This window comes from Oncorhynchus tshawytscha, linkage group LG19 (assembly GCF_018296145.1).
Source record: "Oncorhynchus tshawytscha isolate Ot180627B linkage group LG19, Otsh_v2.0, whole genome shotgun sequence".
In the NCBI taxonomy this organism is placed as follows: domain Eukaryota; kingdom Metazoa; phylum Chordata; class Actinopteri; order Salmoniformes; family Salmonidae; genus Oncorhynchus; species Oncorhynchus tshawytscha.
The window spans coordinates 58933074-58953310 of NC_056447.1; the positions used below are offsets into that span (position 1 = coordinate 58933074).

At 43.3% G+C, this 20237-nt stretch overlaps 1 protein-coding gene across 1 annotated transcript in view; it reads right to left on the reverse strand.

The window, feature by feature from the left end:
- Nucleotides 1–3780: 3780 nt before the first annotated feature.
- Nucleotides 3781–20237, reverse strand: part of slc24a1 (solute carrier family 24 member 1) — a 45408-nt gene continuing 28951 nt past the window's right edge. Inside the window, exons 6-10 of the mRNA XM_024380204.2 lie at nucleotides 15446–15552; nucleotides 14949–15224; nucleotides 10186–10275; nucleotides 8771–8937; nucleotides 3781–6725 (exon numbers count right to left, since the gene is read on the reverse strand). Of these exons, the coding sequence (XP_024235972.1) occupies nucleotides 6476–6725; nucleotides 8771–8937; nucleotides 10186–10275; nucleotides 14949–15224; nucleotides 15446–15552 (890 nt within the window). The 3' untranslated portion in view covers nucleotides 3781–6475. The remainder of the gene's footprint in view (nucleotides 6726–8770; nucleotides 8938–10185; nucleotides 10276–14948; nucleotides 15225–15445; nucleotides 15553–20237) is intronic.

Genomic DNA, 20237 nt, shown 5'->3' on the forward strand with positions numbered 1-20237 from the left:
CACATTTCAGGCTTCAAACATAAAGATATAAAACTGTATTTTTTTGTGAAGAATCAACAACAAGTGGGACACAATCATGAAGTGGAACGTCATTTATTGGATATTTCAAACTTTTTTAACAAATCAAAAACTGAAAAATTGGGCGTGCAAAATTATTCAGCCCCTTTACTTTCAGTGCAGCAAACTCTCTCCAGAAGTTCAGTGAGGATCTCTGAATGATCCAATGTTGACCTAATTGACTAATGATGATAAATACAATCCACCTGTGTGTAATCAAGTCTCCGTATAAATGCACCTGCACTGTGATAGTCTCAGAGGTCCGTTAAAAGCGCAGAGAGCATCATGAAGAACAAGGAACACACCAGGCAGGTCCGAGATACTGTTGTGAAGAAGTTTAAAGCCGGATTTGGATACAAAAAGATTTCCCAAGCTTTAAACATCCCAAGGAGCACTGTGCAAGCGATAATATTGAAATGGAAGGAGTATCAGACCACTGCAAATCTACCAAGACCTGGCCGTCCCTCTAAACTTTCAGCTCATACAAGGAAAAGACTGATCAGAGATGCAGCCAAGAGGCCCATGATCACTCTGGATGAACTGCAGAGATCTACAGCTGAGGTGGGAGACTCTGTCCATAGGACAACAATCAGTCGTATATTGCACAAATCTGGCCTTTATGGAAGAGTGGCAAGAAGAAAGCCATTTCTTAAAGATATCCATAAAAAGTGTTGTTTAAAGTTTTCCACATGCCACCTGGGAGACACACCAAACATGTGGAAGAAGGTGCTCTGGTCAGAGGAAACCAAAATTGAACTTTTTGGCAACAATGCAAAACGTTATGTTTGGCGTAAAAGCAACACAGCTCATCACCCTGAACACACCATCCCCACTGTCAAACATGGTGGTGGCAGCATCATGGTTTGGGCCTGCTTTTCTTCAGCAGGGACAGGGAAGATGGTTAAAATTGATGGGAAGATGGATGGAGCCAAATACAGGACCATTCTGGAAGAAAACCTGATGGAGTCTGCAAAAGACCTGAGACGGGGACAGAGATTTGTCTTCCAACAAGACAATGATCCAAAACATAAAGCAAAATCTACAATGGAATGGTTCAAAAATAAACATATCCAGGTGTTAGAATGGCCAAGTCAAAGTCCAGACCTGAATCCAATTGAGAATCTGTGGAAAGAACTGAACTGCTGTTCACAAATGCTCTCCATCCAACCTCACTGAGCTCGAGCTGTTTTGCAAGGAGGAATGGGAAAACATTTCAGTCTCTCGATGTGCAAAACTGATAGAGACATACCCCAAGCGACTTACAGCTGTAATCGCAGCAAAAGGTGGCGCTACAAAGTATTAACTTAAGGGGGCTGAATAATTTTGCACGCCCAATTTTTCAGTTTTTGATTTGTTAAAAAAGTTTGAAATATCCAATAAATGTCGTTCCACTTCATGATTGTGTTGCACTTGTTGTTGATTCTTCACAAAAAATACAGTTTTATATCTTTTGTTTGAAGCCTGAAATGTGGCAAAAGGTCGCAAAGTTCAAGGGGGCCGAATACTTTCGCAAGGCACTGTATATTGAAACTATTATCTTTGAATCCAAAGCTAACCAAATTAAATAAATTCATCATGAATTATGTTAAGTTGTAGATTTTCTTCTCAAAATTACAGCCAAACATTTTATGGGGTTTCAAGCTTCTGAATCTGGCGGATTTTAATTTAAAGGTAGACCCATCAAGATGGTGTTGCCATGAACTGCACCACAGATATTGGCTGCGTTCCACTGCTTAGACATTGCCAGATCTTGCAACACCTGGATAGGTATTTTACATATCAGCTAATTGCATCATTATGTTATATCAATCTGTCAGTCGATGACACAGTTGATGACGTGGCACACAACCATTGGTTGATGCATGCAACTTCTATGCAGGGGAACGTGACCTATATTAGATGTAAACTCAGCAAAAAAAGAAACACCCTCTCACTGTCAACTGAGTTTATTTTCAGCAAACTTAACATGTGTAAATATATGTATGAACATAACAAGATTCAACAACTGAGATATAAACTGAACAAGTTGCACAGACATTTGACTAACAGAAATGTAATAATGTGTCCCTGAATAAAGGGTGGGAGGATGAAAATCAAAAGTAACAGTCAGTATCTTGTGTGGCCACCAGCTGCATTAAGTACTGCAGTGCATCTCCTCCTCATGGACTGCACCAGATTTGCCAGTTCTTGCTGTGAGATGTTACCCTACTCTTCCACCAAGGCACCTGCAAGTTCCCAGATATTTCTGGGGGGAATGGCCCTAGCCCTCACCCTCCGATCCAACAGGTCCCAGACATGCTCAATGGGATTGAGATCTAGGCTCTTCGCTGGCCATGGCAGAACACTGACATTCCTGTCTTGCAGGAAATCACACACAGAACAAGCAGTATGGCTGGTGGCATTGTCATGCTGGAGGGTCATGTCAGGATGAGCCTGCAGGAAGGGTACCACATGAGGGAGGAGGATGTCTTCCCTGTAACACACAGCGTTTAGATTGCCTGCAATGACAACAAGCTTGGTCCGATGATACTGTGACACACCGCCCCAGACCATGACGGACCCTCCACCTCCAAATCGATCCCGCCCCAGAGTACAGGCCTCGGTGTTACGCTCAATCCCTCGACGATAAACGCAAATCCAACCATCACCCCTGGTGGGACAAAACCACGACTCGTCAGTGAAGAGCACTTTTTGCCAGTCCTGTCTGGTCCAGCGACGGTGGGTTTGTGCCCATAGGCGACGTTGTTGCCGGTGATGTCTGGTGAGGACCTGCCTTACAACAGGAATGCACAGCCCTCAGGAATGCACAGCCCTCAGTCCAGCCTGTCTCAGCCTATTGTGGACAGTCTGAGCACTGATGGAGGGATTGTGCATTCCTGGTGTATTCCTGGTGTAACTCGGGCAGTTGTTGCCATCCTGTAACTGTCTCGCAGTTGTGATGTTCGGATGTACCGATCCTGTGCAGGTGTTGTTACACGTGGTCTGAGACTGCGAGGAAGATCAACTGTCTGTCCTGTCTCCCTGTAGCGCTGTCTTAGGCGTCTCACAGTATGGACATTGCAATGTATTGCCCTGGCCAAATCTGCAGTCCTCATGCCTCCTTACAGCATGCCTAAGGCACATTCATGCAGATGAGCAGGGACCCTGGGCATCTTTCTTTTGGTGTTTTTCATAGTCAGTAGAAAGGCCTCTCTAGTGTCCTAAGTTTTCATAGCTGTTAGTGTCTTAACGACCATTCCACACGTGCATGTTCATTAATTGTTTATGGTTTATTGAACAAGCATGGGAAACAGTGTTTAAATCCTTTACAATGAAGATCTGTGAAGTTATTTGGATTTTTACTAATTATCTTTGAAAGACAGGGTCCTGAAAAAGGGACGTTTCTTTTTTTCCTGAGTTTATTTGTATTTATTATGGATCCCCATTAGCCAAGGCAGCAACTACTCTATGGTTAGCTGATATGTTAAACACCTGTCCAGGTGATGCAAGATCTGGCAGAAGAATGCAGTGTCTGAGCAGAGGCATGCGCCCATTGAGATGAGCACCATGCAAGACCTTAATAGACCAAAAAGCTAAATGACTGCTTGCTCCACGCATGTCTAAACTTAATTAGACCAAAGAGCTCATTTCTGGTTATATTAATTTTGACAATAATTTAGTGGTAAACCCCCCACCCCCACATACGCTACTTTCTGTTCCTAACTGTAACAAAGACGCTGTGAGTGGAGAAGCAGGCGAAACGTTTAATAAAACAACAAACATAGAACCAGACAACATAACAGTAGCTTCATATCACAGCATCATACTGCCTGGGGACCTAAGGGAGTGACGGATAAAGGGGAGGTAATGGAGGTTCATGATGACATGTAGGTGCACGTAATGATTGATCCCAGGACCGGTGGTTCGTAACCCGGCAACGTCGAACTCCAGAGGGGAGTAGACGTGACACTAACATTAAAACTGAAACTAAATAACATGAAAACGAAATAGAAATGTTTGTATAAAACTAAATATAAAATAGGAAATCGGATCTGAATATGAACTGAATTTCAAATAAAAATCTTAAAACAAATATAAATAACCTTGATACTGAGTGAGATAACAGTAGCTTTTCACTGTCTGTATATCTATTATTCAACTGCCTTGTTTTCTACTTGGGCTTTTATCACATTACTTAAAGCAATAAAGTAATTGTTGGTAATAATATTATATTATTAATAAAATCAATAATACATCTCGTTTCACTACTCGCACTTCTTTATACTTAGGTCAGCATTTCTGAAAGTCAAAACCAGACATTTTTAAGTGATTGAAATTCGGCAACATCTCAATTGACATTGTGTTGCCAGTCAGAGAGCCTCGGATAGTCATAATCCACCAACAACTCAATGTAGACATTGCTACAGCTTTTAGAAATCAAATGATTGGGATATTTCGATGATGCATTCAAAGGTCCATCGAGCCGGACAGAGACATGGCTGTTAAGTGCGACCAGTTTGGTAGCATATGAAATATTTTGTTGTATGACCAGTAGTTTTATTTTGGGAGCGACTATGAAAAGAATCTCCCAGATAATAATTGTAATGATCAGGCTTCTCTGTACCATAGTTAGAGAACAAAGTGAGAACAGATTAGTTAGGGTCATGGTTATATCATTACTACATCGAAAACGGCCTGCTTCTAGCCCAACCAGGTCAAAATATCTTCTGTGGTTTAACCCAACGAGAGAATGTCACAGGTGTTTCCCTAAAAGCTGTCTGAGTTAAAACATCTTCTACTGTACAATAAAGTGAATAGCTTAATGTGTTGTTATGGTTCTGGATGGCCAGACAGGTAGCTACAATGACGAGAAGCTGCCATGTGGCGAATAGTAAGTGACTCGTTTTAGCTAGTTTGACCTTGTTATTGATACCATGTCTTGTTTTGAGGTGTTTTCTAATAGAGGTGTCTATTCTAATATGGCTATAATTTGCTAGCTAGCTAGCTTCACTTATGTTTTCAATAAACATTGGAGACTAAATATTGTTAACATGTTGTCAACAATCTAAGTCAACCCAGTCTGTTTTGCCCCATATTTGGGCATGTGTCGGTTTTGTTGCGAAACAACCAACTTGTCTATTGCGGATCGCAGGGACCACATTTTACATTCTGAAATTCTGTTTTGGGCCATTCTAAAACTACTTGTGCGTCGTTAACCACTTGTTTATTCTTCGTTCAGTCATGTTACCTCATTGGCTAGCTAGCTAACAACCTGGTAACTTCACCAGTATATCCAAACATCTGGGGACACAGAAAGAAAGGAAGAAGGGTATATCTTCTTCAGTAGGTCAATGATCACAGCAATGAATGAATGACAGATCTCTTGCATGTTGTCATCACAAACCTGAAGTGTTTGAAGGGACAGCGTACAATTTCCAATTCAATGTATCTCAATAGGAAAATTGTGCTTTTACACAATGTAGAAACCTAATATTTCAAAAATAACTTTTTGTAATGTCAATGACAGGTATTAGTATCAACATTTTAGCTTTTATAATAAACACATTTCTTTACCGTGTTACATATTAGTTTCTAGGACACAACACATGCTTCAAAAGTAGAATTAATAAAAGCCTAATATAGGCCGTATCTCTGAATTAAACACATCCTGTTTTCTGGTGCTCCTAAGTTTCATGTGGTGCTCCTAACTTTTTAAAGTTGGGAGCACCAGTGCTACCAATGAAAAATGTTGAAGAGATACTTCTGGATGTTGGCAAAGAAGCACTTTATGTACTTCCCCAGAGTCAAATGAACTCATGGATACCATCTGTATGTCTCTGCATCCAATATGAAGAAAAGTAGAGGTAGTTCCGTGAGCCAATGCTAACTAGTGTTAGCGCAATGACTGGACGTCTATGGTATCTACTCGCAAATGCTAGTTAGCGACTTACTTTAAACTGAAGTATCTATTTAATTTGGAACCATGCCTGTAGACTCATCTGGTCAGACACCATGCTGGACAAAAGAGAGGCCTCACACAATCATTCTCAAAAGAGAGGCCTTACACAATCATTCTCAAAAGAGAGGCCTCACACAATCATTCTCAAAAGAGAGGCCTCACACAATCAGACTCAGATGGAAACAGAGCATATAATGACTTGATCCTCCAGCACGTGTGTGTATGTTTCTGTGTGTGTGTGTGTGTGTGTGTGTGTATGCATTTGTGTGTGTGCGTGTACGTTTGGGTGTGTGCATTTGTGTGTGTGCACTTAATGTTTATTAGGAAATTGTACTAATTATCTCATGTTATGAAGCAAACTATTTTGTGGAGGTGTCACCGGCTGAAGCGCCCATATGTATTTGACAAATTGTCAAATAAATTCAATCAATGATAACTCTGTCCTCTAGCAGAACACTCAGCACCAGGAAGACAATAGTGTCAGATGGACACAGGACAGATGATAACTCTGTCCTCTAGCAGAACACTCAGCACCAGGAAGACAAAATAGAGAAGGAACATGGTAGATCCCAGCATCTTGTTCATCCTCCACTTACACACAGCAATACTGATGATGACGAAGAGGAGCATGAGGAAGAGCAACACAATGGCACAGAACAGACCGTTGGAGCTGACGGGCACCGGAGCAAAACCATGGAACGACGACCACAATAACCACGGGACTGGCAGGCTGGAAGGGGGGGGAGGAGAAAGATATTATTACCTTGTACAGCTATGTCGACAAATTTTAATAAATTGGACTCATAACCCCTTTTTTCCATAGTCCTTTAAGCCTCTTTCTCGGAGCCTGAACCAGTTACAGGATGTTAGCTCATAGTTCTGGGGACTAGTGAACTACATCTAGGAATGTGAATACATTTTGGAGTAGCTTGGAGGTATTCAAATGTTGGTAGTGTTTTCAGTAGTTAACAGCTGTTTTACCATGTAGTGGTGTAGCTAACTACTGGAACTACACACTACTGTTTTACCATGTAGCGGTGTAGCTAACTACTGGAACTACACACTAATGTTTTACCATGTAGCGGTGTAGCTAACTACTGGAACTACATACTGTTTTACCATGTAGCGGTGTAGCTAACTACTGGAACTACACACTACTGTTTTACCATGTAGTGGTGTAGCTAACTACTGGAACTACATACTGTTTTACCATGTAGTGGTGTAGCTAACTACTGGAACTACACACTACTGTTTTACCATGTAGCGGTGTAGCTAACTACTGGAACTACACACTACTGTTTTACCATGTAGCGGTGTAGCTAACTACTGGAACTACACACTAATGTTTTACCACGTAGCGGTGTAGCTAACTACTGGAACTACATACTGTTTTACCATGTAGTGGTGTAGCTAACTACTGGAACTACACACTAATGTTTTACCACGTAGCGGTGTAGCTAACTACTGGAACTACATACTGTTTTACCATGTAGCGGTGTAGCTAACTACTGGAACTACATACTGTTTTACCATGTAGCGGTGTAGCTAACTACTGGAACTACACACTAATGTTTTACCACGTAGCGGTGTAGCTAACTACTGGAACTACATACTGTTTTACCATGTAGTGGTGTAGCTAACTACTGGAACTACACACTAATGTTTTACCATGTAGTGGTGTAGCTACCTACTGGAACTGCATACTACTGTTATTTACAAAAATAAAATATGGGTGAACTAAGCAATAATACATTTTATTTTTCTGCAACAGACATTCCTACTTCTCACTTAAAACATATTTTTTTGTGTTTAATAGGCCAAATTACACATTTGGTTAACATCTGAATCCAGAGCAGTGGCGTCATGCCCTTAGGGGGCACATGCTCCCTCAAATAGGGCAGCCGGTAGCCTAGTGGCTAGTGCGTTGGGCCAGGAACTGAAAGGTTTGTCTGGAATACCCTAGCTGACAATGTGAACACTATGTGGATGTGCCCTTGATCAAGGCACTTGAGCATAATTGCACTGGATAAGAGCGTTGACTAAAATGTAATTTGTTACATTTTTTTTATTTCTCTGTAATAACACTAACCACATAGCAATTTTATGAAGTTGGCTTTAGCTTGATAGGTTCCCAACCTCATAAGTAGCTACCAAGAAGCCATTTCATGTTATCAATCAAGTTAGAGTAGCTATCTTGTCAAATCAAATCAAATTTTATTTGTCACATACACATGGTTAGCAGATGTTAGTGCGAGTGTAGCGAAATGCTTGTGCTTCTAGTTCCGACAATGCAGTAATAACCAACAAGTAATCTTGTCTAACCATCTTAACTGGCATTCCTGCTGGAAAGGTTCATAGACTTTAGAAAGCGGGCAATAACTACATGTACTGAATAAGACTCACATTCCTTTCAATCTTTTACCCAGATATTAGCAGAGTTGAGTTTCTTTATAAAAAAAAACAACCACCAGTCAGGAAGATACAGACAGCTCATGAGGTATGCTTAGATATGCATAAAAATATACATTTTTTTTTAAATAGTATGAAGCATGATTATGGCTCCAGATTGCAGGGAAAATCCCCAGCTCCAGAGTAATCTGTTCTTGCCCTTTGTAGTCTGACATTCCAGATTGAGATATGCTAATTTATAACTAAGTAGTTTGGGATGTAGGGAACTAGCTTTTAAAATTAATTTGAGTGAAGTAAACTTTATTTTTCTTAAGGTTAGCTTTAGTGTAGTTTAACATCATTCAGTGTGAAGGTGATGGCACTCACCCCATGGTGATGTCGAAGATGTTGGAGCCCACAGAACTGGACACAGCCATATCCCCCAGTCCTTTACGGGCCACAATAACACTAGTGATGAGGTCAGGGATGGACGTTCCTGCAGCCAGGATAGTTAGGCCCATGATCTCCTCTGAGATGCCTATGGTCTCTCCCACCTGACAGAAACAGGGTGTTGTGTTAGGTTCTAATAGGAACATTTTGTTATATTTGACTCTGTAGTGGTAGTGAGAGGAACACTGGGTGTTGGTTCTAATAGTGTTATTTGACTCAGTAGTGGTAGTGAGAGTAACACTGGGTGTTGGTTCTAATAGTGTTATATTTGACTCAGTAGTGGTAGTGAGAGTAACACTGGGTGTTGGTTCTAATAGTGTTATATTTGACTCAGTAGCGGTAGTGAGAGGAACACTGGGTGTTGTTTCTAATAGTGTTTGACTCAGTAGCGGTAGTGAGAGTAACACTGGGTGTTGGTTCTAATAGTGTTTGACTCAGTAGTGGTAGTGAGAGTAACACTGGGTGTTGGTTCTAATAGTGTTATTTGACTCAGTAGTGGTAGTGAGAGTAACACTGGGTGTTGGTTCTAATAGTTTGTTCTATTTGACTCAGTAGCGGTAGTGAGAGTAACACTGGGTGTTGGTTCTAATAGTTTGTTCTATTTGACTCAGTAGCGGTAGTGAGAGTAACACTGGGTGTTGGTTCTAATAGTTTGTTCTATTTGACTCAGTAGCGGTAGTGAGAGTAACACTGGGTGTTGGTTCTAATAGTTTGTTCTATTTGACTCAGTAGCGGTAGTGAGAGTAACACTGGGTGTTGGTTCTAATAGTTTGTTCTATTTGACTCAGTAGTGAGTAACACTGGGTGTTGGTTCTAATAGTTTGTTCTATTTGACTCAGTAGTGGTAGTGAGTAACACTGGGTGTTGGTTCTAATAGTGTTATATTTGACTCAGTAGCGGTAGTGAGAGTAACACTGGGTGTTGGTTCTAATAGTTTGTTCTATTTGACTCAGTAGCGGTAGTGAGAGTAACACTGGGTGTTGGTTCTAATAGTTTGTTCTATTTGACTCAGTAGTGGTAGTGAGTAACACTGGGTGTTGGTTCTAATAGTGTTATATTTGACTCAGTAGTGGTAGTGAGAGTAACACTGGGTGTTGGTTCTAATAGTTTGTTCTATTTGACTCAGTAGCGGTAGTGAGTAACACTGGGTGTTGGTTCTAATAGTGTTATTTGACTCAGTAGTGGTAGTGAGAGTAACACTGGGTGTTGGTTCTAATAGTTTGTTCTATTTGACTCAGTAGCGGTAGTGCCAAAAGGAAGACTACCTCTTCTACCAGCCTTCTGTAATTATTCTACTATTCTTGTTCATTAGACTCATAAAAAAGCCTGGGGATGCAGTTAGTATAACTTACCTGATGTGCCCACCACACCATGAGGTAGGAGAAGACGGCGATCCATAGGATAGACCCCAGGAAGGTGATCACAAAAAACCTCTTATATATCTGCAGAACAGATAGAGAAAAGCAATGTCTTCTGTCACTGCCTAGCCGAGGTATACTTCCTCCATACAGTTTGATAGACTCAGGGACAGTAAATGACAACATCAAATTCAGGCAAGGATTATAGGAATTTGAGTAAGTCACTTCCATCAGTTCTACCAGTTCTATCAGTTCCACTAGTTCCACTAGTTCTATCAGTTCCACTAGTTCTATCAGTTCCACTAGTTCTCAGTTCCACTAGTTCTATCAGTTCCACTAGTTAGTTCCACCAGTTCTATCAGTTCCACTAGTTCTATCAGTTCCACTAGTTCTATCAGTTCTCAGGTCCACTAATTCTATCAGTTCTCAGGTCCACTAGTTCTATAAGTTCCATCAGTTCCACTAGCTCTATCAGTTCTATCAGTTATATCAGTTCCACTAGTTATCAGTTCCACTGGTTCTATCATTTCTATCAGGTCCACTAGTTCCATCAGTTCCATTAGTTCCATCAGTTCCACTAGTTCCATCAGTTCCACTAGTTCCATCAGTTCCACTAGCTCCATCAGTTCCATCAGTTCCACTAGTTCCATCAGTTCCACTAGTTCCATCAATTCCACTAGTTCCATCAGTTCCACTAGTTATATCAGGTCCACTAGTTCCACCAGTTCTATCAGGTCCATTAGTTCCACCAGTTATATTAGTTCCACCAGTTATATCAGTTCCACTAGTTATATCAGGTCCACTAGTTCCACCAGTTCTATCAGGTCCATTAGTTCCACCAGTTATATTAGTTCCACCAGTTATATTAGTTCCACCAGTTATATCAGTTCCACTATCAAATCAAATCAAATTTTATTTGTCACATACACATGGTTAGCAGATGTTAATGCGAGTGTAGCGAAATGCTTGTGCTTCTAGTTCCGACAATGCAGTAATAACGAGCAAGTAATCTAACTAACAATTCCAAAAAAACTACTGTCTTATACACAGTGTAAGGGGATAAAGAATATGTACATAAGGATATATGAATGAGTGATGGTACAGAGCAGCATAGGCAAGATACAGTAGATGATATCGAGTACAGTATATACATATGAGATAAGTATGTAAACCAAGTGGCATAGTTAAAGTGGCTAGTGATACATATATTACATAAGGATGCAGTCGATGATATAGAGTACAGTATCAACATATGCATATGAGATGAACAATGTAGGGTAAGTAACATTATATAAGGTAGCATTGTTTAAAGTGGCTAGTGATATATTTACATCATTTCCCATCAATTCCCATGATTAAAGTGGCTGGAGTAGAGTCAGTGTCATTGACAGTGTGTTGGCAGTAGCCACTCAATGTTAGTGGTGGCTGTTTAACAGTCTGATGGCCTTGAGATAGAAGCTGTTTTTCAGTCTCTCGGTCCCAGCTTTGATGCACCTGTACAGACCTCGCCTTCTGGATGACAGCGGGGTGAACAGGCAGTGGCTCGGGTGGTTGATGTCCTTGATGATCTTTATGGCCTTCCTGTAGCATCGGGTGGTGTAGGTGTCCTGGAGGGCAGGTAGTTTGCCCCCGGTGATGCGTTGTGCAGACCTCACTACCCTCTGGAGAGCCTTACGGTTGAGGGCGGTGCAGTTGCCATACCAGGCGGTGATACAGCCCGCCAGGATGCTCTCGATTGTGCATCTGTAGAAGTTTGTGAGTGCTTTTGGTGACAAGCCGAATTTCTTCAGCCTCCTGAGGTTGAAGAGGCGCTGCTGCGCCTTCCTCACGATGCTGTCTGTGTGAGTGGACCAATTCAGTTTGTCTGTGATGTGTATGCCGAGGAACTTAAAACTTGCTACCCTCTCCACTACTGTTCCATCGATGTGGATGGGGGTGTTCCCTCTGCTGTTTCCTGAAGTCCACAATCATCTCCTTAGTTTTGTTGACGTTGAGTGTGAGGTTATTTTCCTGACACCACACTCCGAGGGCCCTCACCTCCTCCCTGTAGGCCGTCTCGTCGTTGTTGGTAATCAAGCCTACCACTGTTGTGTCGTCCGCAAACTTGATGATTGAGTTGGAGGCATGCATGGCCACGCAGTCGTGGGTGAACAGGGAGTACAGGAGAGGGCTCAGAACGCACCCTTGTGGGGCCCCAGTGTTGAGGATCAGCGGGGAGGAGATGTTGTTGCCTACCCTCACCACCTGGGGGCGGCCCGTCAGGAAGTCCAGTACCCAGTTGCACAGGGCGGGGTCGAGACCCAGGGTCTCGAGCTTGATGACGAGCTTGGAGGGTACTATGGTGTTGAATGCCGAGCTGTAGTCGATGAACAGCATTCTCACATAGGTATTCCTCTTGTCCAGATGGGTTAGGGCAGTGTGCAGTGTGGTTGAGATTGCATCGTCTGTGGACCTATTTGGGCGGTAAGCAAATTGGAGTGGGTCAAGGGTGTCAGGTAGGGTGGAGGTGATATGGTCCTTGACTAGTCTCTCAAAGCACTTCATGATGACGGATGTGAGTGCTACGGGGCGGTAGTCGTTTAGCTCAGTTACCTTAGCTTTCTTGGGAACAGGAACAATGGTGGCCCTCTTGAAGCATGTGGGAACAGCAGACTGGTATAGGGATTGATTGAATATGTCCGTAAACACACCGGCCAGCTGGTCTGCGCATGCTCTGAGGGCGCGGCTGGGAATGCCGTCTGGGCCTGCAGCCTTGCGAGGGTTAACACGTTTAAATGTCTTACTCACTTCGGCTGCAGTGAAGGAGAGACCGCATGTTTCCGTTGCAGGCCGTGTCAGTGGCACTGTATTGTCCTCAAAGCGGGCAAAAAAGTTATTTAGTCTGCCTGGGAGCAAGACATCCTGGTCCGTGACTGGGCTGGGTTTCTTCCTGTAGTCCGTGATTGACTGTAGACCCTGCCACATGCCTCTTGTGTCTGAGCCGTTGAATTGAGATTCTACTTTGTCTCTGTACTGGCGCTTAGCTTGTTTGATAGCCTTGCGGAGGGAATAGCTGCACTGTTTGTATTCAGTCATGTTACCAGACACCTTGCCCTGATTAAAAGCAGTGGTTCGTGCCTTCAGTTTCACACAAATGCTGCCATCAATCCACGGTTTCTGGTTAGGGAATGTTTTAATCGTTGCTATGGGAATGACATCTTCAACGCACGTTCTAATGAACTCGCACACCGTATCAGCGTATTCGTCAATGTTGTTGTCTGACGCAATACGAAACATCTCCCAGTCCACGTGATGGAAGCAGTCTTGGAGTGTGGAGTCAGCTTGGTCGGACCAGCGTTGGACAGACCTCAGCGTGGGAGCTTCTTGTCTTAGTTTCTGTCTGTAGGCAGGGATCAACAAAATGGAGTCGTGGTCAGCTTTTCCGAAAGGGATGGCGGGGCAGGGCCTTATATGCGTCGCGGAAGTTAGAGTAACAATGATCCAGGGTCTTTCCACCCCTGGTTGCGCAATCGATATGCTGATAAAATTTAGGGAGTCTTGTTTTCAGATTAGCCTTGTTAAAATCCCCAGCTACAATGAATGCAGCCTCCGGATAAATCGTTTCCAGTTTGCAGAGAGTTAAATAAAGTTCGTTCAGAGCCATCGATGTGTCTGCTTGGGGGGATATATACGGCTGTGATTATAATCGAAGAGAATTCTCTTGGTAGATAATGCGGTCTACATTTGATTGTGAGGAATTCTAAATCAGGTGAACAGAAGGATTTGAGTTCCTGTATGTTTCTTTCATCACACCATGTCACGTTGGCCATAAGGCATACGCCCCCGCCCCTCTTCTTACCAGAAAGATGTTTGTTTCTGTCCGCGCGATGCGTGGAGAAACCCGCTGGCTGCACCGCTTCGGATTGCGTCTCTCCAGTTAGCCATGTTTCCGTGAAGCAGAGAACGTTACAGTCTCTGATGTCCCTCTGGAATGCTACCCTTGCTCGGATTTCATCAACCTTGTTGTCAAGAGACTGGACATTGGCAAGAAGAATGCTAGGGAGTGGTGCACGATGTGCCCGTCTCCGGAGTCTGACCAGAAGACCGCTTCGTTTCCCTCTTTTTCTGAGTCGTTTTTTTTTTTTTTTTTGGTCGCTGCATGTGATCCACTCGGTTACACTGGTTGTAAGGCAGAACACAGGATCCGCATCGCGAAAAACATATTCTTGGTCGTACTGATGGTGAGTTGACGCTGATCTTATATTCAGTAGTTCTTCTCGGCTGTATGTAATGAAACCTAAGATGACCTGGGGTACTAGTGTAAGAAATAACACGTAAAAAAACAAAAAACTGCATAGTTTCCTAGGAACGCGAAGCGAGGCGGCCATCTCTGTCGGCGCCGGAGTTATATCAGTTCCACTAGTTATATCAGTTCCACTAGTTCTATCAGTTCCACTAGTTCTATCAGTTCCACTAATTCCACCAGTTCTATCAGGTCCATCAGTTGTATAATTTCCACTAGTTCTATCAGTTCTCAGTTCCACTGGTTCCATCAGTCCTATCAGTTCCATAGAACTATCAGTTCCACCAGTTTCTTCAGTTCCACTGGTTCCAATAGTACTTAAGTTGACTTGAACTTTGCTGTCCATGGTCAACTTTCATGTTTTTCCAAACTACATAAGGTGTCTTACAGTGGTATTTTCTTTTTACTGGGTATGTTTGTGGGTATGTGTGTGTTTGTGTGTTGGTGGGTGTGTGTGGGTGTGTGTGGGCCTTACCGGGTTACGGACGTCGGGCACGGTGAGCCACAGAGGGAAGACTATAGGCAGGAGGAACAGATAGGTGGCCTGTTTACATCTGGTGTCCGGCCACACCAAAGACAGAGGCTTGTCATCAAGGTCATCATCTTCCTCATCTTCCTCATCATCATCTTCAGAACTTTCCTCATCAGAACTTTCCTCATCAGAACTATCTTCATCACTGTCGTCATCATCATCATCATCATCATCATCCTCCTCACTACAAGACGAACCAACTGCTGCCGATTTGTCCTCCTATAAGGAAGGAAGGGGGAGGGGGAAGGAGGGAGAGGAAGGAAGGAGAGGGAGGGAGAGAGGGGGTTGGAGGGAGTGGTCAGGGGGGGAGAGATTGATGGAGAGAGGGAAGGAGATGAAGAACGAGAGAGAGAGAAGGAGAGAGAGGGAGCTGTTACCTTGAGTCCCCCTAGTGATGTACTGTATGTATTGATAGGAAGTGTATTGTCATTGTCTTGTACCATCTGACCCTCTGGCTGCTCCTTCTTCGTCTCCTCCTCCTTGGCTGGGGCTGGAGCAGGGGCTGGAACTGGGGCGGCTGAGGGTGCAGGGACAGCTGGTTCTTTGTCTGGACAACAGATGGTGAAGGGGGCGGTCAGAACAGCAGCAGCACTATCCTATCAGTTCAACCAACTCAAACATCATATGTGGGAATTTCCATTTTAAAACCCCCCTAGAGTTGATGTCTGCGACTCCGCTTGAATCTAAATAGCATAATAATAAAAATATCCCCATCAAAATCCATCAGTTTAAGCTAGAGAGATGTTTTTTTAATGGGCTGTGTCCACAGCAGCTGCTTATGTCAGCCTTCCGCATCTGAGGTGGAAAGTGACCGAGTTACAGCAACGTTTGTCAGACCATGAGACATCCCGAAAATCAGTCTTCTCAGGAAAATATCTGTTCATTTAGTATTCAGACCCTTTACTCAGTACTTTGTTGATGCACCTTTGGCAGCGATTACAGCCTTGAGTCTTCTCCGGTATGACGCTACAAGCTTGGCACAACCGTATTTGGGGAGTTTCTCCCATTCTTCTCTACATATCCTCTCAAGCTCTGTCAGGTTGGATGGGGAGCATCACTTTTCAGGTCTCTCCAGAGATGTTTGATCGGATTCAAGTCCCGGCTCTGGCTGGGTCCCTCAAGGACATTCAGAGACTTGTCCCGAAGCCACTCCTGCGTTGTCTTGGCTGTGTTTTTAGGTTCGTTGTCCTGTTGGAAGGGGAACCTTAGTCCCAGTCTGATGTCCTGAGTTCTTTACCAGGTTTTCATCAAGGATCTCTCTTTCATCTTTCCTCAATCCTGACTAGTCTCCCAGTTCCTGCCACTTAAAAACATCCCCACAGCATAATGCTGCTACCACCATGCTTCCCCAGTAGGGATGGTGCCAGGTTCCTCCCGACATGACACTTGGCTTTCAGGCCAAAGAGTTCAATCTTGGTTTCATCTTACCAGAGAATCTTGTTTCTCATGGTCTGAGAGTCCTTTAGGTGCCTTTTGGCAAATTCCACATTTGAGATTCTTCAAAGTAGCCACCCTTTGCATTAATGACAGCTTTGCACACTCTTGGCATTCTCTCAACCAGCTTCATGAGGAATGCTTTACCAACAGTCTTGAAAGAGTTCCCACACATGCTGACCACTTCCTGGCTGCTTTTTCTTCACTCTGCGGTCCAACTCATCCTAAACCATCTCAATTGGGTTGAGGTTGGTTGATTGTAGAGTCTGGTCATCTGATGGAGCACTCCATCACTCTCCTTGGTCAAATAGCCCTTACACAGCCTGGAGTTGTATTTTGGGTCATTGTCCTGTTGAAAAACAAATTATAGTCCCACTAAGCGCAAACCAGATGGGATGGCATATCGCTTCAGAATGCGGTTGTAGCCTTGCTGGTTAAGTGTGCCTTGAATTCTAAATAAATCAGACAGTGTCACAAGAAAAGCACCATCACACCTCCTCCTCCATGCTTCATGGTGGAAACCACACATGCAGAGATCATCCGTTCACCTACTCTGCATCTCACAAAGACACGGCGGTTGGAACCAAAAATCTCAAATTTGGTCTCCAGGCCAAAGGACAGATTCCCACTTGTCTAATGTCCATTGCTTGTGATTCTTGGCACAAGCAAGACTCTTATAATTGGTGTCCTTTAGTAGTGTTTTTTTTGCAGCTAAGCCTGAAGGCCTGATTCACACAGTCTCTTCTGAACAGTTGATGTTGAGATGTGTCCATTACTTGAACTCTGAAGCATTTATTTGGGCTGCAATTTTTGAGTCTGGTAACTCTTATGAACTTATCCTCTGCAGCTGAGGTAACTCTGGGTCTTCCTTCCCTGTGGCGGTCCTCATGAGAGCCAGTTTCATCATAGCGCTTGATGTTTTTGCGACTGCACTTGAAGAAACTTTCAAAGTTCTTAATGTTCTGCATTGATTGGCTTTCATGTCTTATAGTAAGGATGGACTGTTGTTTCTCTTTGCTTATTTGAGCTGCTCTTGCCATAATATGGACTTGGTCTTTTGCCAAAGAGGGCTATCTTCTGTATACCACCCCTACCTTGTCACAACAACTGATTGGCTCAAATGCATTAAGAAGGAAAGAAATTCCACAAATTGACTTTTAAGAAGGCACACATGTTAATTAAAATGCATTCCAGGTGACTACCTCATGACGCTGGTTGAGAGAATTCCAAGAGTGTGCAAAGCTGTCATCCAGGCAAAGGGTGGCTACTTTGAAGAATCTGAAATATACTTTCATTTTTTTAAACACTTTTTGGTTACTACATGATTCCATATGTGTTATTTCATAGTTATGATGTCTTCACTATTGTTCTACAATGTAGAAAATATAAAAAATAAAGAAAAATCCTTGAATGAGTAGGTGTATCCAAACTGTTGACTGGTACTGTGTTTTTATTTTATATAAGGTGACCTAAAATTCTAAATGAATTAGCTAAAGGATCCTTTGTGTGACCACCTTAAAACAATTCCCTATGTTAGGTTGGTAGAACCATCCCCCCAGGCTTACAATAAAATCAAATGTGTTTTTTTTGTGTCACATTCGCCAAATATCAAATCAAATCAAATTTTATTTGTCACATACACATGGTTAGCAGATGTTAATGCGAGTGTAGCGAAATGCTTGTGCTTCTAGTTCCGACAGTGCAGTAATAACCAACAAGTAATCTAACTAACAATTCCAAAACTACTGTCTTATACACAGTGTAAGGGGATAAAGAATATGTACATACAGGGTATTACGGTACAGAGTCAATGTGGAGGCTATATACAGGGTGTTACGGTACAGAGTCAATGTGGAGGCTATATACAGGGTATTAACGGTACAGAGTCAGTGTGGAGGCTATATACAGGGTATTACGGTACAGAGTCAATGTGGAGGCTATATACAGGGTATTACGGTACAGAGTCAATGTGGAGGCTATATACAGGGTATTACGGTACAGAGTCAATGTGGAGGCTATATACAGGGTGTTACGGTACAGAGTCAATGTGGAGGCTATATACAGGGTATTACGGTACAGAGTCAACGTGGAGGCTATATACAGGGGGTACTGGTACAGAGTCAATGTGGAGGCTATATACAGGTGGTACCGGTACAGAGTCAATGTGGAGGCTACATACAGGGTATTACGGTACAGAGTCAGTGTGGAGGCTATATATAGGGTGTTACGGTACAGAGTCAATGTGGAGGCTACATACAGGGTATTACGGTACAGAGTCAGTGTGGAGGCTATATATAGGGTGTTACGGTACAGAGTCAATGTGGAGGCTACATACAGGGTATTACGGTACAGAGTCAATGTGGAGGCTATATACAGGGGGTACTGGTACAGAGTCAGTGTGGAGGCTATTTACAGGGTATTACGGTACAGAGTCAGTGTGGAGGCTATTTACAGGGTATTACGGTACAGAGTCAGTGTGGAGGCTATATACAGGGGGTACCGGTACAGAGTCAGTGTGGAGGCTATATACAGGGTATTACGGTACAGAGTCAATGTGGAGGCTATATACAGGGGGTACTGGTACAGAGTCAATGTGGAGGCTATATACAGGGGGTACTGGTAGCAGAGTCAATGTGGAGGCTATATACAGGGGGTACCGGTACAGAGTCAATGTGGAGGCTATATACAGGGGGTACCGGTACAGAGTCAATGTGGAGGCTATATACAGGGTATTACGGTACAGAGTCAGTGTGGAGGCTATATACAGGGTATTACGGTACAGAGTCAATGTGGAGGCTATATACAGGGCATTACGGTACAGAGTCAATGTGGAGGCTATATACAGGGGTACTGGTACAGAGTCAATGTGGAGGCTATATACAGGGGGTACGGTACAGAGTCAATGTGGAGGCTATATACAGGGGGTACCGGTACAGAGTCAATGTGGAGGCTATATACAGGGGGTACCGGTACAGAGTCAATGTGGAGGCTATATACAGGGTATTACGGTACAGAGTCAATGTGGAGGCTATATACAGGGTATTACGGTACAGAGTCAATGTGGAGGCTATATACAGGGTATTACGGTACAGAGTCAGTGTGGAGGCTATATACAGGGTATTACGGTACAGAGTCAATGTGGAGGCTATATACAGGGGGTACCGGTACAGAGTCAATGTGGAGGCTATATACAGGGGGTACCGGTACAGAGTCAATGTGGAGGCTATATACAGGGGGTACCGGTACAGAGTCAATGTGGAGGCTATATACAGGGTATTACGGTACAGAGTCAGGGTGGAGGCTATATACAGGGTATTACGGTACAGAGTCAATGTGGAGGCTATATACAGGGTATTACGGTACAGAGTCAATGTGGAGGCTATATACAGGAGGTACCGGTACAGAGTCAATGTGGAGGCTATATACAGGAGGTACCGGTACAGAGTCAATGTGGAGGCTATATACAGGGGGTACCGGTACAGAGTCAATGTGGAGGCTATATACAGGGGGTACTGGTACAGAGTCAATGTGGAGGCTATTTACAGGGTATTACGGTACAGAGTCAGTGTGGAGGCTATATACAGGGGGTACTGGTACAGAGTCAATGTGGAGGCTATATACAGAGGGTACTGGTACAGAGTCAGTGTGGAGGCTATATGAAGGGGGTACCGGTACAGAGTCAGTGTGGAGGCTATATACAGGGGGTATTGGTAAATCAAATCAAATTTTATTCGTCACATACACATGGTTAGCAGATGTTAATGCGAGTGTAGCGAAATGCTTGTGCTTCTATTTCTG